General features: G+C 46.3%; 2 protein-coding genes across 9 annotated transcripts in view; both read right to left on the bottom strand.

Annotated features, from left to right (window-relative positions):
• ATP6V0A2 (ATPase H+ transporting V0 subunit a2) overlaps positions 1–10644 on the bottom strand; it is a 56306-nt gene extending 45662 nt beyond the window's left edge. For 3 of the 4 annotated variants that reach the window (XR_013401635.1, XM_077955609.1, XM_077955607.1), the window contains exons 1-2: positions 10315–10644; positions 3983–4061 (exon numbers count right to left, since the gene is read on the bottom strand). Coding sequence is in view for 2 of the 4 variants with exons in the window: in XM_077955609.1 (XP_077811735.1) it covers positions 3983–4061; positions 10315–10431 (196 nt within the window). In the remaining 2 variants the exon portion in view is untranslated. The remainder of the gene's footprint in view (positions 1–3982; positions 4062–10314) is intronic. The other variant, XM_077955608.1, reaches the window with a different exon arrangement.
• A 3857-nt stretch (positions 10645–14501) lies between these two features.
• The window catches only part of TCTN2 (tectonic family member 2), a 38063-nt gene continuing 25822 nt past the window's right edge, over positions 14502–26742 (bottom strand). For all 5 annotated transcript variants that reach the window (XM_015109635.3, XM_015109637.3, XM_077955618.1 and 2 more), the window contains 6 exons: positions 25875–25986; positions 23266–23372; positions 18396–18552; positions 16072–16197; positions 15849–15937; positions 14502–15324 (listed from right to left, as the gene is read on the bottom strand). In XM_015109635.3, coding sequence (XP_014965121.1) covers positions 15215–15324; positions 15849–15937; positions 16072–16197; positions 18396–18552; positions 23266–23372; positions 25875–25986 — 701 coding nt within the window. In that variant the 3' untranslated portion in view covers positions 14502–15214. The remainder of the gene's footprint in view (positions 15325–15848; positions 15938–16071; positions 16198–18395; positions 18553–23265; positions 23373–25874; positions 25987–26742) is intronic.

Here is a 26742-nt window from a genome sequence, read left to right as displayed (position 1 = left end):
CTTCCCTTCTGTCAGACATAAGTCCTTGGTTTGGCCTTCCCACCTCTATACAGTCCGATAAGGGACCAGCCTTTATCAGTCAAATCGCTCAAGCAGTTTCTCAGGCTCTTGGTATTTAGTGGCTCATGGTTTTACCTCAAATTGCCACCCCTTAAGTCTCTCCTGAAGTGGATAGAAGATCTTCAGTGGCACGGTACCCTCCAAACTTTCAACCTGATGAAGTCCTATTCTTTACTTTTATATTCACTCTTATTCTGGTTCCCGTTCTCCTCTACCTCTCCCCAGCTATCTCCACCACCCTATCAAACTCACTCTCTCCTAGTCGTTTATAATCCTTCTTTAACAAACAATTGCTGGCTTTGCATTTCTCTTTCCTCCAAAATCAACGAGGCCCTGACTTACTCACTGATAAAAAAAAAAAAAGAGGAGGGACTCTGTATATTTTTAAATGAAGAGTGTTTTCACCTAAATCAATCTGGCCTGGTATATGACAACATAAAAAAACTCAAGGATAGCACTCACTAGCCAACCAAGCAAATAATTATGCTGAACCCCCTTGGACACTCTGTAATTGGATGTCCTGGGTACTCCCAGTTCTTAGTCCTTTAATACCTGTTTTTCTCCTCCTCTTATTTGGACCTTGTGTCTTTCATTTAGTTTCTCAATTCATACAAAACCGCATCCAGGCCATCACCAATAATTCTATATGACAAATGCTCCTTCTAACAACCCCACAATATCACCCCTTGCCCCAAAATCTTTGTTCAGTTGAATCTCCCCCACTGTAGGTTCCCACGCTGACCCTAATCCCACTCGAAGCAGCCCTGAGAAACATCACCCATTATCTCTCTATACCACCCCCAAAATTTTTTGCTGCTCCAACACTTCACTATTTTGTTTTGCTTTTCTTATTAATATAAGAAGATAGGAATGTCAGGCCTCTAAGCCCAAACTAAGCCATCATATCCCCTATGACCTGCATGTATACATCCAGATGGCCCGAAGCAACTGAAGAGCCACAAAAGAAGTGAAAATAGCCTTAACTGATGACATTCCACCACTGTGATTTGTTTCTGCCCCACCCTAACTGATCAATGTACTTTGTAATCTCCCCCACCCCTGAGAAGGTTCCTTGTAATTCTCCCCACCATTGAGAATGTGCTTTGTGAGATCCACTCCCTGCCCGCAAAACATTGCTCCTAACTCCACCACCTATCCCAAAACCTATAAGAACTAATGATAATCCCACCACCCTTTGCTGACTCTTTTTGGACTCAGCCCACCTGCACCCAGGTGAAATAAACAGCCTTGTTGCTCACACAAAGCCTGTTTGGTGGTCTCTTCACACGGACGTGTGAGACAACTTCAATTTATTCTTTTTTTTTTTTTAAGAGACAGGTGTCTCACTATGTTGCCCCAGGCTGGCCTCGAACTCCTGGGCTCAAGAGAGCCTCCCACCTCTACCTTCAGAGTAACTGAGACTATAGGCATGTGTACCACCATGCCTGGTGTACACCTAAATTTCCCTGAGAGGTCCTTTTTCACTGTTTTAAGTCTGCATTCTTATGGGGTCATACTCTGCTGCCCAGGCTGGAGTACAGTGGTGTGTCATCCTGGCCCGCAATAATCTCAAACTCCTGGGCTCAAGCAATTCTCCCATCTCAGCCTCCCGAGTAGCTAAGACTACAGGCACAAGCCACCATGCCTGGCTAATTTTATTTTTTGTGGAGACAGGGTCTCAGTATGTTGCCCAGACTGGTCTCAAACTCCTGGACTTAAGTGATCCTCCCACCTTGGCCTCCCAAAGTGCTGGAATTATACGCATGAGTTATCATGCCCAGCCCTGCATTCTTTTGAAACAGTTTAAGCTACAGGAAGTCCTGGATATGCCTAATGTGTTATCACATTTGCCCTGCCTTTAAAAACCTCATCCTGGAGACACCATCTGTCCAATGATTCACCCAGGTTGCAAAGACAGGAATATGGTGCCACTAACATACATGAGCCACACAAATAACTAGGACCTCAAGCAATATGACTACGACTAGATTTCAGATGACTAAAATTTCCTGTTACTCCTAAAAATCCCCAATTTAAACAAACAGGCCAGGTGTGGTGGCTCACGCCTGTAATCCCTAAACTTTGGGAGGCCGAAGCCGGAGGATCGCCTGAGGTCAGGAGTGTAAGGTCAGTGGAGAGAAAGGAAGAATAGACCCAGTCAGGCGAGTAAGTTTACTGAACCTGCCAGCTGCTCCACCACAGAGGAGGCAGCCTTGAACTTACAGAATGAAGGGTTTGTATGGGGGAGAGAGACCCTGGGGTCGTTTGTTGATTAACTTTGCCATATATCCCCTTGTGACCTTTATGGTAGCAGCTAGATGAAGGAACTTACAGGAGGATGTAGGCAAAGTTTGTTTAGGCTTTCCAGACCTCCCCCTGTGCAGTCCGGATAGTTTGTAATTGTGGTTTGCTTATCACAGGAAGATCTGATTAGTGAAGTCTGCTGGCTTCACCTCGGTGCCTAGATAAGGGCTTAGAAACGTAAAGGGGCTCAGGGGGAAGGGTGGGCGACACAGAGAGGAGTTGCAGAGCATAAAGGGGAGTGGTTGGCAGCACAGAGAGGTTTGGGGGAAGTACTGGCAGTACCAAGAAGCTTTTTTGGGGCAGTTTGTCCCTAACAAGGAGTTCGAGACCAGACTGACCAACATGGTGAAACTCCATCTCTACTAAAAATACCAAAATTAGCCAGGTGTGGTGGCCCACACCTATAGTCCCAGCTACTAGGGAGGCTGAGGCAGGAGAATCCCTGGAACCCACGAGGCAGAGGCTGCAGTGAGCCAACATCATGCCACTGCACTCTAGCCTGGGTGACGAAGCGAGACTCCATCTCAAAAAAAAAACCAAAAAACAAGCTTTGTCCTTCAGTTGACTGTTAGTTTCCCTCTACTTCAGTGAGAACATCTAGGCTTGATTTGATCATGATTAATATCAGGCTAAGATGGGAGAGATTTTAGAGATAAAAGAAGTGGCCCTGGGCTACTGAGTTGAAATGGTTAACAATCAGCACTGATCGAACACTGGCAAAGGAAGCCCTGAGAAAAAGGAAATTATTGTCAACCAATCCATCTGCCGTTTTCTGCCTCCCTTGTTCCTTGATAAAATTTTAAATTAAGCAACTTATTAACATGTACAATGTTTTTAAGTTATAATAAACTACAAGGGATCGGTTAAATAAGCCATGGCACATTAATATTAATACAATCAAATACTATGCTGCCATCAAAAACAACGATGGGCCAGAATCTATGTCTACTAATATTAATACAATCAAATACTATGCTGCCGTCAAAAACGATGATGGGCCAAAATCTATGTCTACTGACACGAAAAGATGTTATAGTATAGTAAGCACTGTCAAGTAAAAAACAAGGGTGACAACAAAATAACCAGGCCGTTATGTTTGTAAATTTTTACTTTAATAGATGAATTAAAAACACAGAAAAATAATACATGCCTACATAACTGTGATTACTTCTGAATGATGAGAATACAATTTCTTTTTTTCCTTTCTGCTTCTCTATATTTTCTAGTATTTCTAAACCAAATGAGGTTTGCCTATATAAAGGTAATTATTTAAGTTACTAAATCAGAAAATAAACTTACCAGCCGGGCGCGGTGGCTCAAGCCTGTAATCCCAGCACTTTGGGAGGCCGAGACGGGCGGATCACGAGGTCAGGAGATCGAGACCATCCTGGCTAACACAGTGAAACCCCGTCTCTACTAAAAATACAAAAACTTAGCCGGGCGAGGTGGCAGGCGCCTTTAGTCCCAGCTACTCGGGAGGCTGAGGCAGGAGAATGGCGTGAACCCGGGAGGCGGAGCTTGCAGTGAGCTGAGATCCGGCCACTGCACTCCAGCCTGAGTGACAGAGCGAGACTCCGTCTCAAAAAAAAAAAAAAAAAAAAAAAGAAAATAAACTTACCCAATATTCGCTCTAGCTCTTCACACCTCTTCACTTCTCCAACAAATTTTCTTTGGAAAGTACTTATGTTCTGGTTGAGCTGAGAAATGGATGAAAAATATGGCTTAAATTTCTAAAATTTAAAAATACGTTTATGTAAAAAATAAAACATCACCAAAGTGTGGGGGACATACGCTCTTATATACTATTGAATGGAACTATAAACTGACACAACTTTCTGGAGAGCAATCTATCAACTGTTATCAGAAAAGCCTGAAAATCCAGCCAGGCCAACACCATGAAACCCCAAGTCTGCCAAAAATACAAAAATTAGGCCAGGCGCGGTGGCTCACACCTGTAATCCCAGCACTTTGGGAGGCGGATCAGTTGAGGTCAGGAGTTCCAGACCAGCCTTGCCAACATGGTGAAATCCCATCTCTACGAAAACACAAAAATTAGCCAAGCATGATGGCAGGTACCTGTAATTCCAGCTACTCGGTAGGCTGAGGTAGAAAAATCACTTGAGGCCGGGCGCGGTGGCTCAAGCCTGTAATCCCAGCACTTTGGGAGGCCGAGACGGGCGGATCACAAGGTCAGGAGATCGAGACCATCCTGGCTAACACGGTGAAACCCCGTCTCTACTAAAAAATACAAAAAACTAGCCGGGCGAGGTGGTGGGCGCCTGTAGTCCCAGCTACTCAGGAGGCTGAGGCAGGAGAATGGCGTGAACCCGGGAGGCGGAGCTTGCAGTGAGCTGAAATCCGGCCACTGCACTCCAGCCTGGGTGACAGAGCGAGACTCCGTCTCAAAAAAAAAAAAAAAAAAAAAAAAAAGAAAAATCACTTGAACCCGGGAAGTGGAGGTTGCAGTGAGCCAAGATCGTACCATTGCACTCCAACCTGGGCAACAGGGCAAGGCACTATCTCAAAAAAAAAAAAAAAAATTAGCCGGGCGTGGTGGCGCACCAGAGTAACCCAGCTACTTGGAAGGCTGAGGCACAAGAATTGCTTGAGCCCAAGAGGCAGAGGTTGGATGGAGCCAAGACTGCACCACTGCACTTCAGCCCAGGTGACAGAGTGAGACCCTGTCTCAAAAAGAGAAAAAATCCTGAAAATGATTATTTGCCCAGCAATACCCCATGAAGAAATTTAACCTAAGGAAAAAGCTATGGAAACAGATAAAAATGTATCTATGACAACATCAATCTCAGGGAAAAAGAAAAAATGATAACCCAAAAATCCAACAATAGAAAACTGGTTAAAGAAATTACAGTCAGCGTAGTTAAAGAAATTATAGCCAGGCACAGCAGCTCACATTGATAATCCCAGCACTTTGGGAGGCTGAGGTGGGAGGACTACTGAGGCCAGTAGTTTGAGGCCAGCCTGGGCAACATGGTGAGACACCTTCTCTACAAAAAATAAAAACGTAGCCAGGCCTAGTGGTGCACGCCTGTGGTCCCAGCTGCTCAAAAGGCTGTGGCAGGAGGCTTGCCTGAGCCCAGGAGGTCGAGACCACAGTGAGCAGTTATCACACCACTGCAATCTAGCCTGGGTGACAGGGCAAGAGCCTGTCCCAAAACAAAAAAGAAAGAAAGAAAAGAAAAGAAATTACAGTCTATATCCACACAATGGAATGCTACTTAGCAATAAAAAGGAATGAACCCATGCAACAACAGGGATGACTTTCTCTTTTTTTTTTTTGACACGGAGTTTCGCTCTGTCGCCCAGGCTGGAACGCAGTGGCAGGATCTCAGCTCACTGCAACCTCCGCCTTCTGGGTTCAAGCGATTCTCCTGCCTCAGCCTCCCGAGTAGCTGGGATTACAGGCACGTGCCATCACGCCCAGTTAATTTTTGTATTTTTAGTAGAGACGGGGTTTCGCCATGTTGGCCAGGCTGGTCTCAAACTCCTGACCTCAGGTGATTCACCCGCCTTGGCCTCCCAAAGTGCTAGGATTATAGGCATGAGCCACTGCATCCACCCTGGATGACTTTCATACTAAGTGAAAGCAGCCAGACACAAGAGGTCACATATTGTGTGATTCCACTCATATGGAATGTCCAGAAAAAACAACCCTAGAGGCAGTAAGCAGATTAGTGGGTGCTGGGGGCAGAGGGGGCAGGGGTAGAAATAAGAATTAACTAAAATGGGCAATGGATGCATGACTCCATAAACTTTATTTTTTTTTTAGACAGGGTCTCACTGTCACCGAGGCTGAAGTCCAGTGGCGTGATCTCGGCTCAGTGCAACCTCTGCCTTCCGGGTTCAAGTGATTCTCCTGCCTCACCCTCCAGAGTAGCTGGGATTACAGGCAGGTGCCACCCCACCCGGCTAATTTTTGTATTTTGGGTAGAGATAGGGTTTTGCCATGTTGCTCAGGCTGGTCTCAAACTCCTGGGCTCAAGTGATCTGCCTGCCTCAGCCTCCCAGAGTTTACAGGTGTGAGTCACTGCACCCGGCCTCCATAAACTTTCTAAAAACAATGGGTAAACTCTAAGATACACCTCAATAAAGTTGTGTAAAAATTATGGTTCAGCCATATAACTGATGACTCTGCACTTATCAAAAATGATATTTTAAATGACAAGGTATTTGATTATATTAAGAAATGTTACTTAAATTTTCGAGTAAAATGTTGGTAATAATTTTTTATCTTTTAGGCCAGGCCCAGTGGCTCATGCTTGTAATCCCAGCACTCTGGGGGGCCAAGGTAGGTGGATCACTTGAGGTTAGGAGTTCGAAACCAGCCTGGCCAACATGGCGAAACCCTGTCTCTACTAAAAATAAAAAATTAGCCAGGCATGGTGGCGAGCACCTGTAATCTCAGCTGCTCGGGAGGCTGAGGCATGAGAATCACTTGAATCTGGGAGGCAGAGGTTGCAGCGAGCCAAGATCGCACCACTGCACTCCAGCCTGGGTGAAAGACTGAAATTCTATCTCAAAAAATATATATATATATTATCTTTTAGAGATACCTGTTGAAAAGTTAAATTATTTATCTTGGATTTGCTTCAAAATGATCTAGTCTGGGAGGTGAGAAAAAACTAAATTTACATTATGGGTACATGGGGGTACACTGTACTCTTCCCTCTACTTCTTATAATACAAAGTTTAAAACAATTTTTTAAAGTTGTAAAAGAACATTCAATAAAATTAGGAAGTTAGTCATGATTTCTGTGTAAAGCAGATTAGGATGTTTTCAGTGTGGTTCAAATTATATAAAAGTACACATATATGGACATTTTTAAACATTATTAGAGAAATGTTGATTGTCCAATATTAGCCAAAAAGTTAAAGTTAATTTCTAGGCATTGGGATCATGCAAGCTATGTTCCTATTATGTTTTCCACATTTCTCACAATGGACATCTATTACTTTCACACCTTAAAAATTTACAGTAATCATTCATGTTGAAAGCCATTTAAGACACAAAATTTATCTTTATTCCATTTGGATTTGTACTGGACACTCTCAAGAAACAGTTAAGCTACAACTTGACATGAAACTGCTCAACCTGATAAGTGTCTACCCCAAATGTTCAGTTCTTGTTCATTTTTTGGGGACTTTTTTAAAAAGAATTAACCAGAAGAAAGATAAAAATTCTAATTTCACTCCTGTTTATCACCTTCTCATTCATTTCTGGAGGTCAAACTAAAAGTAACCACTTCCAAGTTGCTAATGATTCAGACACAATCTAGTTCTATGGAACTTGTTGGAAAGGAAGTTCTGCGTCTAAAGCTGTCGCAGGATACGATACGACTTCTCAGCTTCCATTTTCTTCCTTCAATATCAAATAGTACTTAACTCTAAATGGACATGATGTTTCTACAAATAGTAGAATCTTTATTTATAAAGAGGTAAATTTCTGTGGCAATAATACAAACATGGATTTGACATACATACACCACCATCCCCAGCTTACATATATTAACTTTTTTGTTGTTGTTTTTTTTTTTTTTTTGAGACGGAGTCTCACCCTGTCACCAGGCTGGAGTGCAGTGGCGCGATCGCAGCTCACTGCAACCTCCACCTCCCGGGTTGAAGTGATTCTCCAGACTCAGCCTCCTGAGAGTAGCTAGGACTACAGGCACGCCCCACCATGCCCAGCTAATTTTTGTATTTTTAGTAGAGGCAGGGTTTCACCATGTTGGCCAGGATGGTCTCGAACTCCTGGCCTCATGATCCGCCCATCTTGGCATCCCAAAGTGCGGGGATTACAGGCGTGAGCCACCACACCCAGCCATATTAACTTTTGTTTTCTATTGCGTGGGTTCTTTTACAAATTTGGGTTTTTTTTCCCCCTTTTAGAGCAGCACCCTAATTCAGGGCTAATGGAATAAGGTATATTTTAATGTAGATTCAATTCAAGGCACATTAAACCTAGTAAAACCGGCAGAGGAGACCTGGTGCTGTTTGTCCTGATATTCACACCCATTGATACTCCCACTTCAGCTGAAGGACTAAAGAGGAAACCTGTTCTTAGACTGAGAACTGTTACAAAAGTGAGAACTTTCCCTTCAGGGAGTCCTCCCCATCAGCTGAATGACCTTTCTTTTCCAGGTCTTCCCACTAGCTGTCACCACGGAAGTCACCCCTTTCCCTTGCAAGGGTTACTAACAGTGATCTCATCTGGTCACCACAAAGTCAGTAGGAAACTCAGGCTGAAGATACACTGAAAACCTAGCACCACACAAAAGCTCATCACAGCAACCTTAGTTTTACTTCCTTCTGGAAAAAGACGAACGGCACTTTCTTCTCCTTTCACTGACATTCAGTTAAAAAGGATCCCAGGTACACTCTATGACCGGAGGTAGTGGCGCTTATTGAAACTGGAATCTTTGTAGTGATTAGTGCGTTTGCTCAAACCTGTAAGACTGAAGTGTGGTAAGTGTCTTGGCTTGAGTACTAACCAGATGGAAAACATCCACCTGTTACAAACGTAGGAGCCTGTTGCGCCTGCAACTGCTGCCTGAATCTTTTGGGTGCTACTCACAGCTCAGGGCAGCATCCACCAGGTGAATGGGTACAACTGCAGAAGTGGCTCCAGGAACCAGGAACCGCCCTGCATCTTACCTGCACCCTCGCCTGTCACTCAGGAGTTTCTCCATGACTTTGCAACTGCCTAATGGGGCTGATCTGGTATTAGATATCTGATATCAACGGATATCAGATCTGGGGTAGGGCTGTTCCCTTTTGAAATTAAGGACACCTTAGGAAGATCAAGGGGAACAGTCAGGAGATGAAAGTGGTGGCCAGGAAATAAAATGTTCGCCTGAGTGGATTTCAATTCAGTCAGTAAGTACTTGTTTCACGGTCTCCCTTCCACACCCTGTTCTTTGCCTTCTTAGCACTTATCACAGCTTATAATCAGAGTGTGTTTAATCTGTCTCCTCCCACACTGGGAGCTCCAGGAACACAGGGACTGTGTCTGCCTTGTTCACCACCGAGTCCCCAGCACCAAAAACAGTGCCTGAACATAGCGGGCAGTCAAGAAAAGCCTGTTTATTCAACAAATGCCTATCGATGCCAATGACTGCCAAGGACTGTGTTAAGGTCCTTACTCTCAGAGGTTGACAGTCCTTGGTGGAGACAAACAATAAACAAGTAAATGGACAGACAGACAAACAAATGTTTATTATTACTTTCTGGGGAGACAGCTTCCAATCGACAAATAATGACTGAATTCTTAAGTCCTTACACACAATAGTATGTAGAGCATTACGCATCAGTGACCAAAACAGACAAAATTCCCTCTCCTCAAGGAGATGACAGCTTTTCCCCATTTCAGGCTCCGTCTGGGCTCCTCCTGTTCCCTCCAATGAGGACCCTCTCCCCAGATCTTCCCCAAGGCTGGCTCCTTTCTATTTGGGTCTCAGCTAAAATATCACCTTCTCCAGGACGCTTCCTTGACTACCCCTTCAAACGTACCTCCCACCCGAATCACCTTCACACCAACCCGTTTTTTCTTTACGGCAAACATTTTCTGGTTGACGTATTTATTTGGTTAACGCGCCCCTCTCACCCCCGTTAAGTTCCAAAAGGACTCCAAGAGGCCTTTGTGGGATTTGTTCTCCCGCTACGCTCGGTGCCCCGAGCCGATGAAGACCACACAGGGGAAATCCTAACTAACTGGGGCAAAGCAACAGCGGACCACACAGACGGCCGGCGACCCTGGAGTCAGCCCCGCGCTCCGGGAAGCTTTGGCCGTTGAGTTGGGGCCTCAGCTTCCCCATCTGGGCAATGGGGACGGGGCGCGCCCTTCCTCGCTGCTCCCCGCGGGAGGGCCCCAGAGACGCGCGGGATGGGGAGCGCCAGGAAAGCAGGTGCGGCCCGCGTCTCCCGGGCGACACTCACGTCTCGGAACTGGACCAGGCCCTTCTCGCCCAGGGCGCTGAGACACTCGTAGGCCGTGCCTGACTGCAGGAAGAGCTGCGCCAGGCACATGGTCTCGCTCCGGAACAGGGACCCCATGGCGGGCCGACCCGCGCCCGGAGGGGCTCGACGGGCGACAGCGGCTCCGAACCGCGCAGGCCCACACACTCAGCCGGTGCGGCCCGGGCCTCGAGCTCTTCCTGTGGCCTGGCCGCGGCCCCGCACCGTGGGGCTCCAGGCTGCAGCGGCCGCCCCCGGTTCTGCCACCGCGGCTGCCTCTCCAGCTGCCGCCACAGCAGTCCGCGAGGTCCCGCCCCCGAGCTACCGCCGGTTCCGGTTCCGCCCCCGCGTCCCGTCCCCCCCGCCGGCCAACCAATGGGCGCCCGAGGTTGCGGCCGCACGCCGTGGCAGCAGGGCCAACCAGGGCGAACCCGGCGGGGACGACCGCCGCCGCTGTAGCTCAGCTAGACCGGACGCAGAGCTGCATCCCGCGCGGCTCCCCGGCTTACCTGGAGGAGTCTCGCCGAGTGTGCACGCCGCGAAACTCACCCGTTCCTAGGGCACGACCGTGTGCTGCTGCTGCTGCCGTGTGTGTGTGACAGAATCTCGCTCTGTCGCCCAGGCTGGAGGGCAGTGGCGCGATCTCGGCTCACTGCAACCTCTGCCTCCCAGGTTCAAGCGATTCTCCAGCCTCAGACTCCCGAGTAGCTGGGACTACAGGGGCGCGACACCGCGTCCAGCTAATTTTTTTGTATTTTTAGTAGAGACGGGGTTTCATCATGTTGGCCAGGCTGGTCTCAAACTCCAGACCTCAGGTGATCCGCCCGCCTTGGCCTCCCCAAGTGCTGGGATTACAGGTGTAAGCCACCGCGCCCGGCCCTGCTGCTGCTTTTTTATGGACAGGGTTTCCCTCTGTGGCCCAGAGTGGAGTGCAGTGGCACAAGCTCCGCTCTCTGCAACCTTGACCTCCTGAGCTCAAGCGATCCTCCCACCTCAGCCTCTGGAGGAGCTGGGATTACAGAAGCGCGACAATCACACCCAGCTAATTTTTTAAAAAAATGTTTGTAGAGAAGGGGTTTCATCATGTTGGCCAAGCTGGTCTCGAACTCCTGAACTCAAGCGATCCTCCCGCCTCGGCCTCCCAAAGCGCTGGGTTACAGGTGTGAGCCGCCGCCCGGCCGGATCCTGGGCTTCTTCGTGAAGTTAGAGTGTGCAGCCAGCATCCCAATCCAATTTTCAAACGTTTCCCACTGACCTCGCAAGACGACTCCTGCTCAGTTGCAGTCTCCCCTTCCCGCCCGGCCTGGCCACCACAGGACAATTTTGTCTCGATAGATTTGCCAGCTCCAGGCTTGTCCTGTCGATGGAATCACACGGCACCCAGTGTGTGTTCCCCACACCGACTGGGAAGCAGGAGTCTCTGCTCACATATCCCCTCCCTTGAGACTGTCTCTGGCCCCTCTACTTTGGAGTCACATCCTTGTTCTGTTTCCTTCACTGCACCTGCCACCATCTGAAATTATCTTGTGTGTTAGTGCCAGTCTTCCCTGCTAGATTGGAAGCTCCACCAAGGTGGGGACAATGTTTCTGCCACTGCGGTATCTCCAAGCCCCAGCACATAGTAGCCACTCAATAAATAGTTCATGAATGCATACAGAAACGTTAATATAAACTTAGAAAAGTTAAAACCATAGACACCCCAGATCTCATTCTACTGCCAAACTGAGTTTTTTTCCCTATTTTAAGTACAAAAGTCGTCCTCACAAAATCAGGCTAAATTACCTGTCATTTGGAAGTTTTAAATTTATTTTCCATAAATATCTGAAATCCAAAGCTAGTTATACCAGGCTGGGCGCCCTGGCTCACTCCTGTAATCCCAGCACTTTGGGAGGCCAAGGTGGGTGGATCACTTGAGGTCAGGAGTTCGAGACCAGCCTGGCCAAAATGGCGAAACCCTGTCTCTACTAAAAAAAAATACAAAAATTGGCCAGGCGCGGTGGCTCACGCCTGTAATCCCAGCACTTTGGGAGGCCGAAGCCGGCGGATCACGAGGTCAGGAGATCAAGACCATCCTGGCTAACATGGTGAAACCTCGTCTCTACTAAAAATACAAAAAACTAGCCTGGCCTGTGGTAGGCGCCTGTAATCCAGGCTGCTCGGGAGGCTGAGGCGGGAGAATGGCGTGAACCCGGGAGGCGGAGCTTGCAGTGAGCCGAGATCGCGCCACTGCACTCCAGCCTGGGCGACAGAGCGAGACTCCGTCTCAAAAAAACAAAACAAAAAAAATACAAAAATTAGTCAGGCATGGTGGTGGGCACCTGTAGTCCCAGCTACTCAGGAGGCTGAGGCAAGAGAATCACTTGAACCTGGGTGGTAGAGCTTGCAGGGAGCAGAGATCACACCCCTGGACTCCAGCCTGGGCAACAGAGTGACATTCTGTCTTTTATTCTTTCAAAGAAACAATAACAACAACAACAACAAAAGATACAGTAAGAACTGTGAAGGTGAATTCAAACGGCTGAAGTTCAGACAATAATTGACTCAGACCCCAGCTCCATTAGTCCAGTACTGACCCAGATTTCTGAGTCAGCCCTGGAGGGGTGGGGTGAAGGCCCAACACCACCACAGTACAGATGCTAAAATTCATCATGCAGAAACTTACGACCTCCGCAATGACTAGCTCATCCCCCTATTTGAAAATGGACTTAAGACTGGAGGAAAATTTGAAATTCCCCCTGGGCAGGAACTCTGCAGTGAAGATGAAACAGCACATTTTATGTGGTCCTGGGTTATCAGCAGGCACTAGGAATTCAATCAAAAAGTATAAAAGGGAAAATAATCATTTTTCAAAATTAGGCTTAAATAACATACAAAATCCATCTGAAACTAGATTACCTGGCACACAAGAAAACTTACAGGTAATGTGCTATGTGGCCACTGTAGGACCGTGGCTGAAAACACCTATTCCAGGGCTGGGCACGGCAGCTCGTATGTATAATCCCAGCACTTTGGGAGGCTGAGGCAGGTAGATCACTTGAGCCCAGGAGTTCGAGAACAGCCTGGGTAACAGAGTAACATAGGGAGACCCCCTTCTCTACCAAAAAAAAAAAAAATACAAAAACTAGCCAGGTACAAGCCTGTGGTCCCAGCTACTTGGGAGGCTAAGGTGGGAGGATCACTTGAACTCAGGAGGTTGAGGCTGCAGTGAGCCGTAATTGTGCCACTGCTCCCCAGCTCTCTAGCGTGGGTAACAGAGTAAGACCATGTCTCAAAAAAAAAAAAAATCCATTCTTCCCACTGAGTGGGGTTGACTGTCCCCATGTGACGACCCATGGGAGAAATTCCTAGACTCAGCTAGGAAAAACTGTCCTTCATTGATAACCAGTTAATTTTTAATGAATAGATTTCATAATTCCTATAGCTAATCATACTTCGTTTTTTGTAAACTGGGGTCTTGGCTGGGCATGGTGGCTCCTGCTGGTAATCCCAGCACTTTGGGAGGCTTAGGTGGGAGGATTGCTAAAGCCAGGAGTTTGAGACCAGGCCAGGCAACATAGCGAGACCCCTATCTCTACTAAAAAAAAAAAAAACAATTAGCCAGGTGTGGCAGCACACACACCTGTAGTCCCAGCTACCTGGGGGAGACGCGCTTGAACCCAGGTGTTTGAGTTTACAGTGAGCTGTGATCATGCCACTGCACTCCAGCCTGGGCAACAGAGGGAGAACCTGTCTCTAAAAAATAAATAAATAAATAATGAATCAGGGGTATGCTTCTGCTAAATACAACCTTTGGCATATATTTTGGGCGCTTTCATGTGCCCCTGGTTTTGTTTTACTTTTCTCTTATTTTCCTCCTGCAGCGCCCACATCTTTCCCCATCAATTATTTTGTGTTTTTGTATTATATACATTTTTAAGAATTCTTAATCCTTTCTATGGAATATGGGAAACATCAATCAACACGAATGTATTAAAAACTAAAGAAAAGACTGTTTCTCTCTGGTATAAATAAAACTCCTATGACTTTAACTAATTTGTGATAAGCTAAAATTTCTAACATTTCTTGAGTTCTTCTCATGCATTTTACTCAGTCAGGCCAGTGATGAGAATATTCATTCTGCATCAGATAGCTACATATATGAATTAAAGTCACAGGGCACTTAATAAAAATTTTCTACAAAAATAAGACATTTCATTTATTAAAATTTTATAGAGAAGCATACAAGACTACAACAAATCACTGAAGTCAAGGTCTAAAGTCTTTGAGAAGTCAGATGGACCGGACACAGTGGCTCACATCTGTGATCCCAGCACTTTGGGAGGCCGAGGTGGGCAGATCATTTGAGCTCAGGAGTTACAGACCAGCCTGGACAACATGGCGAAACCCCGTCTTTACCAAAAATACAGCCAGGCGTGGTGGAGAATCTGTAGTCCCAGCTACACCAGAGGCTGAGGTGGGAAGATTGCTTGGGAGGCAGAGATTGCAGTGAGCTGAGATTGTGCACTGCACTCCAGCCTGGGTGACAGAGTGAGACCCCGTCTCAAAAAAAACAAAAACAAAAACAAAAAAGGCCAGGTGCGGTGACTCATGCCAGTAATCTCAGCACTTTAGGAGGCTGAGATGGGTGGATCACAAGGTCAGGAGTTCGAGAGCAGCCTGGCCAATATGGTGGAACCCTGTCTCTACTAAAAATACAAAATTAGCCAGGCATGGTGGTACGTGCCTGTAATCCCAACTCTCCGGAGGCTGAGGCAGGAGAATCGCTTGAACCCAGGAGGAGGAGGTTGCGGTGAGCTGAGATCACGCCATTGCACTCCAGCCTAGGCAACAAGAGCAAAACTCCATCTCAAAAAAAAAAAAAAAAAAAAGGCCAGGTGGTTGTCTAACTATAGGCTTTGCATATTCTGGTCCAGGGGTTGCTGAGAAACATGGCCAATGTGAGGAACAACAGCAACAGTAAGCCCTTGGCAACACATTGAGAATGCGGCTCCCCTGAAAAACAATGGACAAAATTAAGCAGCAGTATTTCTTAACTCTTGTGATAACAGTGTAGGCTGGGCGTGGTGGCTCACTCTTGCAATCCTAACACTTTGGGAGGCCAAGGAAGGCAGATCACTTGAAGCTAGTTCGAGATCAGCCTGGCCAACATGGTGAAACCCCGTCTCTACTAAAAATACAAAAATAGCCCGGTGTGTTGGTGCTGTAATCCCAGCTACTCCAGAGGCTGAGGCATGAGAATCATCTGAACCCAGGAGGCAATGGTTGCAGTGAGCTGAGATTCTGCCACTGCACTCCAGCCAGGGTGACACAGAAAGACTCTGTCTAAAAAAAAACAGTGTAGGTAGAAATAAACTAAGCCTCAACAGTAATGGTGATCACTTCCAAGTGGCAATATTATCTGTAAATTTTTTTAAGTTTCTATATGTTTTACGCTTTCTGTAACATTTAGACATCATTTTAAATTGTTTTTAAAACTGACATAACATAATTGGTCATAGAAATCTGTTTCACCCTACCTTGATAATACTGAGTCCATGGATATAGAAGCTGCGGCCAACACACCTCATTTCTGTTGCAGTCATACTCTGTATAATTGATCTGGAATCTAGAAAACATTTTAGAGGATTACAAAAACTACAAGTGAAAAAGTATCAGAACTTGATTAAAGGAATAAACTTCCAATTTTCAAATATATATTTTTCTGCTTCCTAATGTCCACTAGGTGACCAACTGGAGTACCTTGTCAGGGGGCGGGGTAACTGTGCAGGAATTTTAATAAACTGGACAGATGCACTGATAGGGAGAAGGTCGGCCTTGTGCTCACAGGTAAGCCCACACTGGTACTGCCAGTTCACTGAGGAGAACCTAGGAGGGAAAGATCACATGGTCAGCATAGCCACCATTCAGTTCTATTCCACCAAGAACAGCAGGTAACAGATGCAATCACAATACAACCTGAGGTTCTCTTAAGAAGTTTCACATTCTACCTGTGCTGTTTTTTCTTTGTATTTGTCCATTGTCTTTGTCCATTTCGACAGACAGATCCAAGGAGAAGAGAAACTCCTAATAACCCCTCATGGGCCTGTCGCCCGGTGACATCTGCCAGTCCTGTCAGTCTCACTCCTCTCCAGCCAGTGCATTTTATACAGGTGCTATCAAAGGTACCTTTGTTCATCACCTGTTTTTCTCAACCGATATAATAATAAAAGCAGCAGCTAGCCACTTATTGAGGGCTTTCCACGTTCGAGGCACAGAGATAACTTGCTTGCAACACACCATCTCGTGTTATCCTCAAAAGAGTACTGCAAAGGTGGTAACTGCACTCCCATTTTCCCTTGCAGAGTCACCACTCTCCATTCCCAGTTCAGCGGACCAGAAGGGACTGGCCCTAATCCAGAGGTGCACCCATCACCTGAGCCTAGCCAATAAGAGCTGCCCATTGCCCCAGTCATAGGGATTGGTTCAGAAAGGAGCACATGACCCAAACTGAACCAATGAAAGTCTGCCCGGATCTATTTTGAGAAAGAGGAGGGGCCGGGCCTGGTGGCTCATGCCTGGAATCCCAGCACTTTGGGAGGCTGAGGTGGGCAGATCACCTGAAGTCGGGAGTTTAAGACCAGCCTGACCAACATGGAGAAACCCCATCTCTACTAAAAATACAAAATTAGCTGGGCGTGGTGCCGCATGCCTGTAACCCCAGCTACTCAGGAGGCTGAGGCAAGAGAATAGCTTGAACCCAGGAGGTAGAGGTTGGGGAGAGCCGAGATGGCGCCACTGCACTCCGGCCTGGGCAACAAGAACTAAACTTCGTCTCAAAAAAAAAAAAAAAAGAAAGAAAGAGAGAGAGAGAGAAAGAGAGAAAGAGAGAGAAAGAAAGAGAAAGAAAGACAGAAAGACAGAAAGACAGAAAGACAGAAAGAAAGAAAGAAAGAAAGAAAGAAAGAAAGAAAGAAAGAAAGAAAGAAAGAAAGAAAGAAAGAAAGAGAAAGAAAGAAGAAAAGAAAAGAGGAGGAAAGAGGCTTTCTCCCCACTGGACTTGCTGCAGTGACATCAGCCTGGATTGCTAGTGCCCATCTTTGCCATCTCTTGAGGAGAACCTCCCTGAGAATGAAGCCAACCCAAAGAAGAGGAGCTGAGACACGAAAACAAAAAGATCCCTGACCACACTGGAACCAGGAACCATGAACTAGCTGTATGTGGATTACTCTGAACTTGAACCAATAAATTCCCCTTTTTGCTTCAGTCAGTATGAACTGGGCACCTGTCACTTAAAACTGATGGAGGCAGGCTGGGCATGGTGGCTCACGCCTGTAATACCAGCACTTTGGGAGGCCAAGGTGGGTGGATCACGAGGTCAGGAGATTGAGACCATCCTGGCCAACAGGGTGAAACCCTGTCTTTACTAAAAATACAAAAATTAGCTGGATGTGGTGGCACATGCCTGTAATCCTAGCTACTCAGGAGGCTGAGGCAGGAGAATCACTTGAACCACAGAGTCGGAGGTTGCAGTGACCAGAGATATTGCCACTGCACTCCAGCCTGGAGACAGAGCAAGACTCCATCTCAAAAAAAAAAAAAAAAAAAAAAAATCTGATAGAGGGTTGTTACATAAAGGTATTATCACCATATTACAGAGGAGGAAACTACAGCTCAGAAAGGTTAAGTAATTGGCCAGTGCCGCACAGCTCCTAAGTGGGACAGCCGTGATTTGAACCTATCTGCTGCCAAAGTCTCTAACCACAGACAATATTATCTGACCAGCATATCAGTTACATTCATGGATTTCAAAATGTACTTAGCAATAAGTAGCCCTTTATTCATCTTTGTACTCCCTAAAATACCTTGCAGACTCTCTTACACATGGCTTTATAAATACTTGTGAGAATAAGTCTCCATTATACACATAGTTCATACATATTCCATATGTCCATATAAACATCTTGCTAATAATTGCAAGTTATAAATAAATAATCAGTTTCTAAACAAACGTTTCCCTATTGTTCGGAACACTCTCAACTTTCCTGACTCTCTCTAAACTACAGTGATCCAAGATGTGATCATACCTTGTCTCTACGCCAAGTATCTCCTGCTGAGTAATCCCTTCCACTGCACCAGCATCCGAGATGAGAATGCGGATGCTCAGCCGAGCAGGAACGTCCAGGCAGATGCCATTCAAACTGCTAGCCGGTGGGTCTGCACCTGGGTCAGGGGCATCTACACCTATAGAAATGTTAAGTTAGGCACTTCTCAAAGATATAATGTGATAAGTTTTCCTACAATGTCATAATAACCAAAATGGGGAATAATATCAGGCAGGCATCACATCAGTGAGGCTTTAGTCTCTTACAGGCTCTAGTTACTTGTCACTCCATAACTGTGTTATCCCTTAAAGTCTACAAGGCATAGGATGGCACTAATAAAAATTGTGTTGGCCGGGCGCGGTGGCTCAAGCCTGTAATCCCAGCACTTTGGGAGGCCGAGACGGGCGGATCACAAGGTCAGGAGATCGAGACCATCCTGGCTAACACGGTGAAACCCCGTCTCTACTAAAAAATACAAAAACCTAGCCGGGCGAGGTGGCGGGCGTCTGTAGTCCCAGATACTTGGGAGGCTGAGGCAGGAGAATGGCGTGAACCTGGGAGGCGGAGCTTGCAGTGAGCTGAGATCCGGCCACTGCACTCTAGTCTGGGCGACAAAGCGAGACTCTGTCTTAACAACAACAACAACAACAAAAATAAAAAAAATAAAAATAAAAATTGTGTTTAAAATGTTTCCTTGTATGGGCCGGGTGCAGTGGCTCATGCCTGTAATCCCAGCATTTTGGGAGGCTGAGGCGGGCAGATCATGATGTCAAGAGATTGAGACCATTCTGGCCAACATGGTGAAACCCTGTCTCTACTAAAAGTACAAAAATTAGCTGGGCGTGGTGGTGCTCGCTTGTAGTTCCAGGTACTTGGGAGGTTGAGGCAGGAGAATTGCTTGAACCCAGGAGGTAGAGGTTGCAGTGAGCCAAGATTGTGCCACTGCACTGCAGCCTGGCGACAGAGTGAGACTCCATCTCAAAAAAAAAAGAAAAAAAGTTTCCTATGTTAGCCAGTCACTGGAACTTAAAAGCCCTGACCCACATATTAAAGCCATAAGTCATGATTCAGTTTCCAAGCTCTCACTGAAATCTACCCAGCCTTTTAACAGAAACGTATATAATTGCAGTAAAATGCCATCGTTATTCCATGCAGTCACAGTTCTAGTGGAAGCTCTGTAAGACATTTAAAATCCATACTAACAACTTTAGGCCAGACACAGTGGCTCATGCCTATAATCCTAGCACTTTGGGAGGTTGAGGTAGAAGCACCTGCTTGAACCCAGGAGTTTCAGACCAGCCTAGGCAACATGGCAAAACCCTGTCTCTTAGAGAAAAAAAAATAGCCAGGCATGGTGGCACACACCTGTAGTCCCAGCTACCCAGGAGGCTGAGGTGAGAGGATTGCATCAGCCTGGGAAGTCGAGGCTGCAGTGAGCCACGATGGCATGGTGCCACTATACTCCAGCCTGGACGACAGAGTGAGAACCTCATCTCAAAAAATAAAAATAAAAATCAGCCAGGCATGGTGGCTCACGCCTGTAATCCCAACACTTTGGGAGGCCGAGGTGGGTGGATAACCTGAGGTCAGGAGTTCAAGACCAGCCTGGCCAACATGGTGAAACCCCATCTCTACTAAAAATACAAAATTGGCTAGGTGTGATGGTGGGGCCTGTAATCCCAGCTACTTGGGAGGCTGAGGCAGGAGAATCACTGGAACCCAGGAGGTGGAGGTTGCAGTGAGCCAAGATCGTGCCACGCACTCCAGCCTGGGCGACAGAGTGAGACTCCATCTCAAAAAAAAAAAAAGGTAATAATTGAAAAATAATAATAATAAAACAAAATCCATACTGACAACTTTAATTAGTATGTATTAAAGTAAGTAATTTCCTAATGTTACTATTGTATTAATACAATTGGAAGAGAATGAAATTGAATGAGAAATTAATATTCATTCATCTTGGAGAAAACCTAGCAAGGTCAATGAGAGGAAGTGGGGTAGGTTCTATGGCTCCTCTGAAGGGGGTTCTTTGCTCCCTTCAGGGATTCCGAAGGTCAGTAACACTGTTTTATGTCTAATTTCCTTATACATGTGTCAACACCACTTCTCTTCTGCTTATTAACCTGGACCAAGGTTGCTTTTTGGCTCAGACATGAAATAAAAGCTAATTCCTTCCACCTTGAAGGCAACAAAATGTCATCACCACACTGATTTCGTACCTCATCAACCTGGGTTCTCTGTCTGGACATTTTCCCTATGGTTTCTTTCCCAAGTGCTGACTTTTCTGCAGCCCTCAGGGTCATTCCACAGCCTATCTAGCTGGCCTGGGTGGCAGAGTCCAGGGCTTAACAAGCTCGACCTCTGGGTTCCGTTTGCAAATGAGGATCTAGGTCTGGGCCCAGTGCCTTGAGCACCAGCTGGATGAGCAAACAGCAGCCTGAGTGCCCCGTTGGGATGCGGGTCCAACAGGACTCCCTCCCCGAGTCAGAGAGTGGTCTGGGGCACCCTGAGCTCACAGACATATCACATGATCCATGACCACAGAGAGGGAAGGGAGGGTCCTCATCACTGTGACCCCAATCACAAGGAGTGGGCACAATACAGATATGTGTCCGTATGGGCCCTTGTGTGAATTCCAGCCCACTGAGCCTAGCTGACCTCAGAGGGGATGCAAAGGGCGAGGGCAGGATCCAGAGGGCTGATCCCCACCCCCCAGGCAGAGGAGAGGGGGCACAGCAGCATCTGCAGGGAGAGCAGGGCAGGGGCAAAGCAGATGCACACACTCATTGGGCACTTTCTGGTCCCAAAAGGCAATTCCATTAATTAGCTCAATTAAAAAAGCTTTCTGTTCCAACTATTTACACACTCAAGACTCCCCAAGAAACTGGGAAGACGTTACCTAACTTGCTACCGGGGAACAGAGGAAAGAGGTTGGAACTCCAGGTTTTCATTCAAGCTCTGCCAAAACTCACTGGGACCTTAGGCCTCTCCAACATAACCCGATGAGCTGGATCTCCATGACTCTAAAGACATTTTGGATTCGGAGGTGAAATCGGGCCTGGTGAAGAAGCTTTAAAGTCGGGTTTACCTTTATTCCATGTACGTGTGGTATATCTTCTTCCCTTTGTGTACGATCTACTTGCCAGTTCAACACTGCAAATACCTTTGGCCAAAGGCACTGGGCTGTCAAGTCTTTTTATCTCGCCCCCATGATCCCTGCTATTATTAGATCTGTGGCACCTTAATTACTTTCTTTCTTGACCACTTTAGTGAGATATAATTCACATACTATACAATCCACCCACTTAAAGTGTGCAATTCAATGGTTTCTGGTATAATCACAAAGCTGTGTAACACTCAGCAGATTCTATTTTAGAACATTTTATCACTCTGCGAAGAAATCCTTTACCCACAGCAGTCTCTCCCCATTTCCTCCCAACTCCTCCACCTCCAGCATCCACTAATCTGCTGTCTCTATACATTGCCCATTCTGGACACTGCATATAAATTGAGCCATACAATATGTGGTCTTTTGTGTCTGGCTTCTATCACAATATTTTCAATCACTTTATTTTCTTTTAAGTTAACAAAATTAGCTTTATAAATTACAAAGTCAATTCTCAAATGCCTGTATTCCTGGCAATCAAAAACAGCAATTCAAACTGAAGTGCACTAAAAATCTTAAAACCTCGCTTGGACTTTGTTTTAATGTATTTTATTTTGTTTTGTTTTATTTTTAGAGTCAGGATCCTGCTCTGTCATCCAGATTGGAGTGCAATGGTGTAATCAGAGCTCACTGTAGCCTCAAACTCCTAGGCTCAAGCGATCCTCTTTCCTCGGCATCCCAAGTAGCAGGGACTGTAGGGACATGCCACCACACCCAACTAAATTAAAAAATTTTTTCGTAGACACAAGGTCTCACTATGTTGCCCAGGCTGGTCTTAAACTCCTGGCCTCAGCCAGGTGCGGTGGCTCACGCCTGTAATCCCAGCACTTTGGGAGGCCGAGGCAGGTGAATCACGAAGTCAGGAGTTCAAGACCAGCCTGGCCAACATGGTGAAACCCCGTCTCTATTAAAAAAATCAAAAATTAGCCAGGCGTGGTGGCGGGCGCCTGTAATCCCAACTACTTGGGAGGCTGAGGCAGGAGAATCTCCTGAACCCAGGAGGCGGAGGTTGCAGTGAGTCGACACTGTGCCATTGCACTCCAGCCTGGGTGACAAGAACAAGACTCCATCTCAAAAAAAAAAAAAAACAAAAAACTCCTGGCCTCAAGCAATCCTCTTGCATTAGCCTCCCAAAGCGCTGGGATTATAGGCATGAGCCACTGCTCCCAGCCTAGACTTTCTTTTACAAAGACTGTTGTTGGCCAGGCACAGTGGCTCATGCTGTAATCCCAACACTTTGAGAGGTTGGGGTGGGCAGATCACTTAAGCCCAGGAGTTAATGACCAGCCTGGGCAAGATGGCAAAACCCATCTCTACAAATAATACAAAACATTAGCCAGATGTGGTGGTGCACACCTGTGGTGCCAGCTACTTGGGAGGCTCAGGTGGGAGGATCCCTTGAGCCTGAGAGGATGAGGCTGCAATAAGCTATGATTGTACCACTGCACTCCAGCCTGGGTGACAGAATGCCTCAAAAAAAAACAAACAAAAAAAAGTCATCATGAATAAGAAGAAAAAGATATGCCAAGTTTCCTGACTGGAGAGCTAACCCCTGGGCAGATGTCCAGTTAAGCCACAGTTAAGCCTCAGGAAGGTGACCTACTGGGTTGGGCTCTAATGCTGAGACTACAGTTGGTAGTCATAGCAACCAAGTTACAGGCTTTATTATACCCGGGTTTGACTTACGTATTATTTCGAGCCAGCCATCACTAAGATCAGTGTAATCGGAGTTGCCTCTCATTGCAACGTGAGTCGCTTGTATTAATGAATCAAGTCTTTCAACAGCATTCTCCCTGCAAAAGAGTAAGGCATTCTTAGCTCATGGCCAGCAGGTCTTGTCCTAAAGTCCTTTCCAGTGAACGTCCGGGTTTCACTTCCGAGTGCCTAAATAAAAAACTGCCAGAGGAACTGGCATTAAAAACTGGCTGGATGTCACCCATGGACTAGGTGTGTTTGATGGCCTTCCCAGGATGGACCTACACAGCTGGGGGAGGACATACAGAAGCAATCTTCTACTTTAGACTTAAAATGTTAGTAACTTAGCTGAGTGCAGTGGCTCACACCTGTAATCCCAACCCGTTGGGAGGCTGAGGTGGGAGGATTGCTGGAGCTCAGGAGTTCAAGACCAGCCTGGGCAACAGGGTGAAACCCTGCCTCTGCAAAAAATACAAAAATTAGCCAGGCATGGTGGCGTGCACCTATAGTTCCAACTACTCGGGAGGCTGAAGTGGCAGAAGCGCATAAGCCTTGTGGGGTAAAGGCTAGTGAGCTGAGATCGTACCACTGCACTCCAGCCTAGGTGACAGAGCAAGACCTTGTCTCAAAAAAAAAAAAAAATGTTAGCAACTTAAGTTAGGAATCACGTGGTTCACAGACTGCCGACTGTCACCAAACTTAGGAGGTAGTTAGAGCACACATCAAGTTACCAGGATAAATTTGTAGGCCAGAGTGATCCAACAGTAAAAGTAACCTAAATATCTAGCTGGAATTTTGAGTCATAAAATTAAATGAAGACTAAGAGTTGGAACGTAGCATCCCTCCTTCCCAGTACTGTCACTGGAGGGTACAAATCTCATGAACTGCAGGAGAGGGACTGTGCCCATGGACTCAGGCCTCACAACCCATAATCAGGAGCTGCTGCTAATAATTTCTACCAGTTTTCCTTAACTTCTCAATGTCTCCCCCATTTTCTTCCTGCTTCCCAAAGAACTACACATCTTGGGATATGTAACAGATAAAACGTGTGTAAGAATGCACGCAGGCTGGTCATAATGGCTCACGCTTGTCACCCCAGCACTTTGGGAGGCCAAGGCAGGAGGATCATTTGAGCCCAGGAGTTTGAGACCAGCCTGAGCAACATGGTGAAACCCCATCTCCACAAAAAACATGAAAAATCAGCCAGGCATTGCAGCACACACCTGTACTCCAAGATACTCAGGAGGCTGAAGTGGGAGGATCACCTGAGCTAGAGAGAGTCAGGCTGCAATGGGCTGTGATCACACCACTGCACTCCGGTCTGGGTATGGAGTGAGACCGTGTCTCAAAAAACAAGCCAGAAAGAATGCATGCAATCAAAACCACAATGAGATATCACTTAGTATCTATCAGTATGGCTACTGTCAAAAATAAATAAATAAATAAAAATGAGGCTGGGCGCACTGGCTCACACCTATAACCCCAGCACTTTAGGAGGCTGAGGCAGGCAGATCACCTGAGGTCGGGAGTTTGAGACCAGCCCGACCAACATGGAGAAACCCCGTCTCTACTAAAAATACAAAATTAGCCAGGCGAGGTGGTGCATGCCTGTAATCCCAGCTACTCGAGAGGCTGAGGCAGGAGAATCACTTGAACCTGGGAGGTGGAGGCTGCAGTGAGCCGAGATTATGCCATTGCACTCCAGCCTAGGCAACAAGAGTTAAACTCTGTCTCAAAAAACAAACAAACAACAACAACAACAAACAGAATATAGGCCGGCAGAGTGGCTCACACCTGTAATCCCAGCACTTTAGGAGGCCAAGACAGGTGGAGGACCACCTGAGCCTAGGGAGGTTGGGGCTGCAGTAAGCCATGATTGCACCACTGCACCCCAGCCTGGGCAACACAGTGAGACACTGTCTCAAAAGAAAAAAAAAAAGTTAATCACCCCAATTATATTTTGCTCTGGCCTTTTTCATAACTCTAGGAGTAGAAGGTTCCAATGAGGCCAGGTACCGTGGCCCACACCTGTAATCCCAGCACTCTGGGAGGCCAAGGTGGGCAAGGTCACTTGAGGTTAGGAGTTTGAGATCAACATGGTGAAACCCCGTCTCTACTAAAAATACCAAAAAAAATCAGCCAGGTGTGGTGGTGCATGTCTGTAATCCCAGCTGCTAGGGAGGCTAAGGCAGGAGAATTGCTTGAACTGGGGAGGCAGAAACTGAATGAGCCGAGATCACACCACTGCACTCCAGCCTAGGTGACAAAGTGAGACTTGCCATCTCAACAGAAAAACCCATACAACAACGAAAAAGGTTCCAATGAGCTGAACAAACTTTGGCAGAGAAATCTGCTTAAATGTGGATTAAATTTGCTTAAACGTGGATGAACTGGCTTTAGTCCCAAGAAAAAGGTCAATTTTCCCTCATATTGATGTTTGAATCAACTCTAAATTGTATTACATCTGTATTTATTATCACTTTCACACATTTTAATGGACTCTAATTTTTCATATTCATGTTGTCTTTGATATTCATGTAGTGAATTAATTTTAGGCAAACCATTCACATTGCCGATAAATTCATCAATGAAACACTCACCTGAGCTGAGTACAATTTTCATTAATCCCGACCTCTAACAGGCATCCAGAGAGGACATCTTCTCCAAATAAAATGGGTTTGAAAGTTGCTGATGTACACAAACCCCTTCCAGCTATAAAAGAAAAAGATTATCCTCTTGCTACTTTTTGCTAAATAAAAGTAAAGATTAACTTCAAAGTTTTTCGTGAAAAACAGAAAACAGTCAGTAGAAATAAAGTTTATAGTTTTCAAAAACTGAGATCACTGTTAGTCTAATCCTTTCAAAGCTGAACGAAGGTGCCTTTCTGTATCAGAATTCCCAGACCCTGAGCGGTGGTTTCTTCAGAATGTGACACTGCCCCTGGCAGATGTGGGTCATTACCACTGAGGCACAGATTTCCTGCAGTTCAGAATGAAGTTATTTTCATGTCTCTAATTAGCACCATCCTGGGCTACAGGCAACAATAACACGGGACTCTCAAGCCAATCTCATATTTCAATCTCTTTTACTAGCAACCAGCACTTCAGGTGCAAACAATGTTAGCTGTAGAAGCAGTCGGGCACGGTGGCTCACGCCTGTAATCCCAGCACTTTGGAAGGCTAATGCGGGCAGATCACGAGGTCAGGAGATCGAGACCATCCTGGCTTACACGGTGAAACCCCATCTCTACTAAAAATACAAAACATTAGCCAGGCATGGTGGCGGGTGCCTGTAGTCCCAGCTACTCGGGAGGCTGAGGCAGGAGAATGGCGTGAACCTGGGAGGCGGAGCTTGCGGTGAGCCGAGATCGCGCCACTGTACTACAGCCTGGGGGACAGAGCAAGACTCAGTCTCAAAAAAAAAAAAAAAGAAAAAAAAACAAAGCTGTAGAAGCATGAAAAACCACTA

This window comes from Macaca mulatta, chromosome 11, assembly GCF_049350105.2.
Source record: "Macaca mulatta isolate MMU2019108-1 chromosome 11, T2T-MMU8v2.0, whole genome shotgun sequence".
NCBI lineage: Eukaryota > Metazoa > Chordata > Mammalia > Primates > Cercopithecidae > Macaca > Macaca mulatta.
This window is presented reverse-complemented; position numbering and strand designations above follow the sequence as displayed.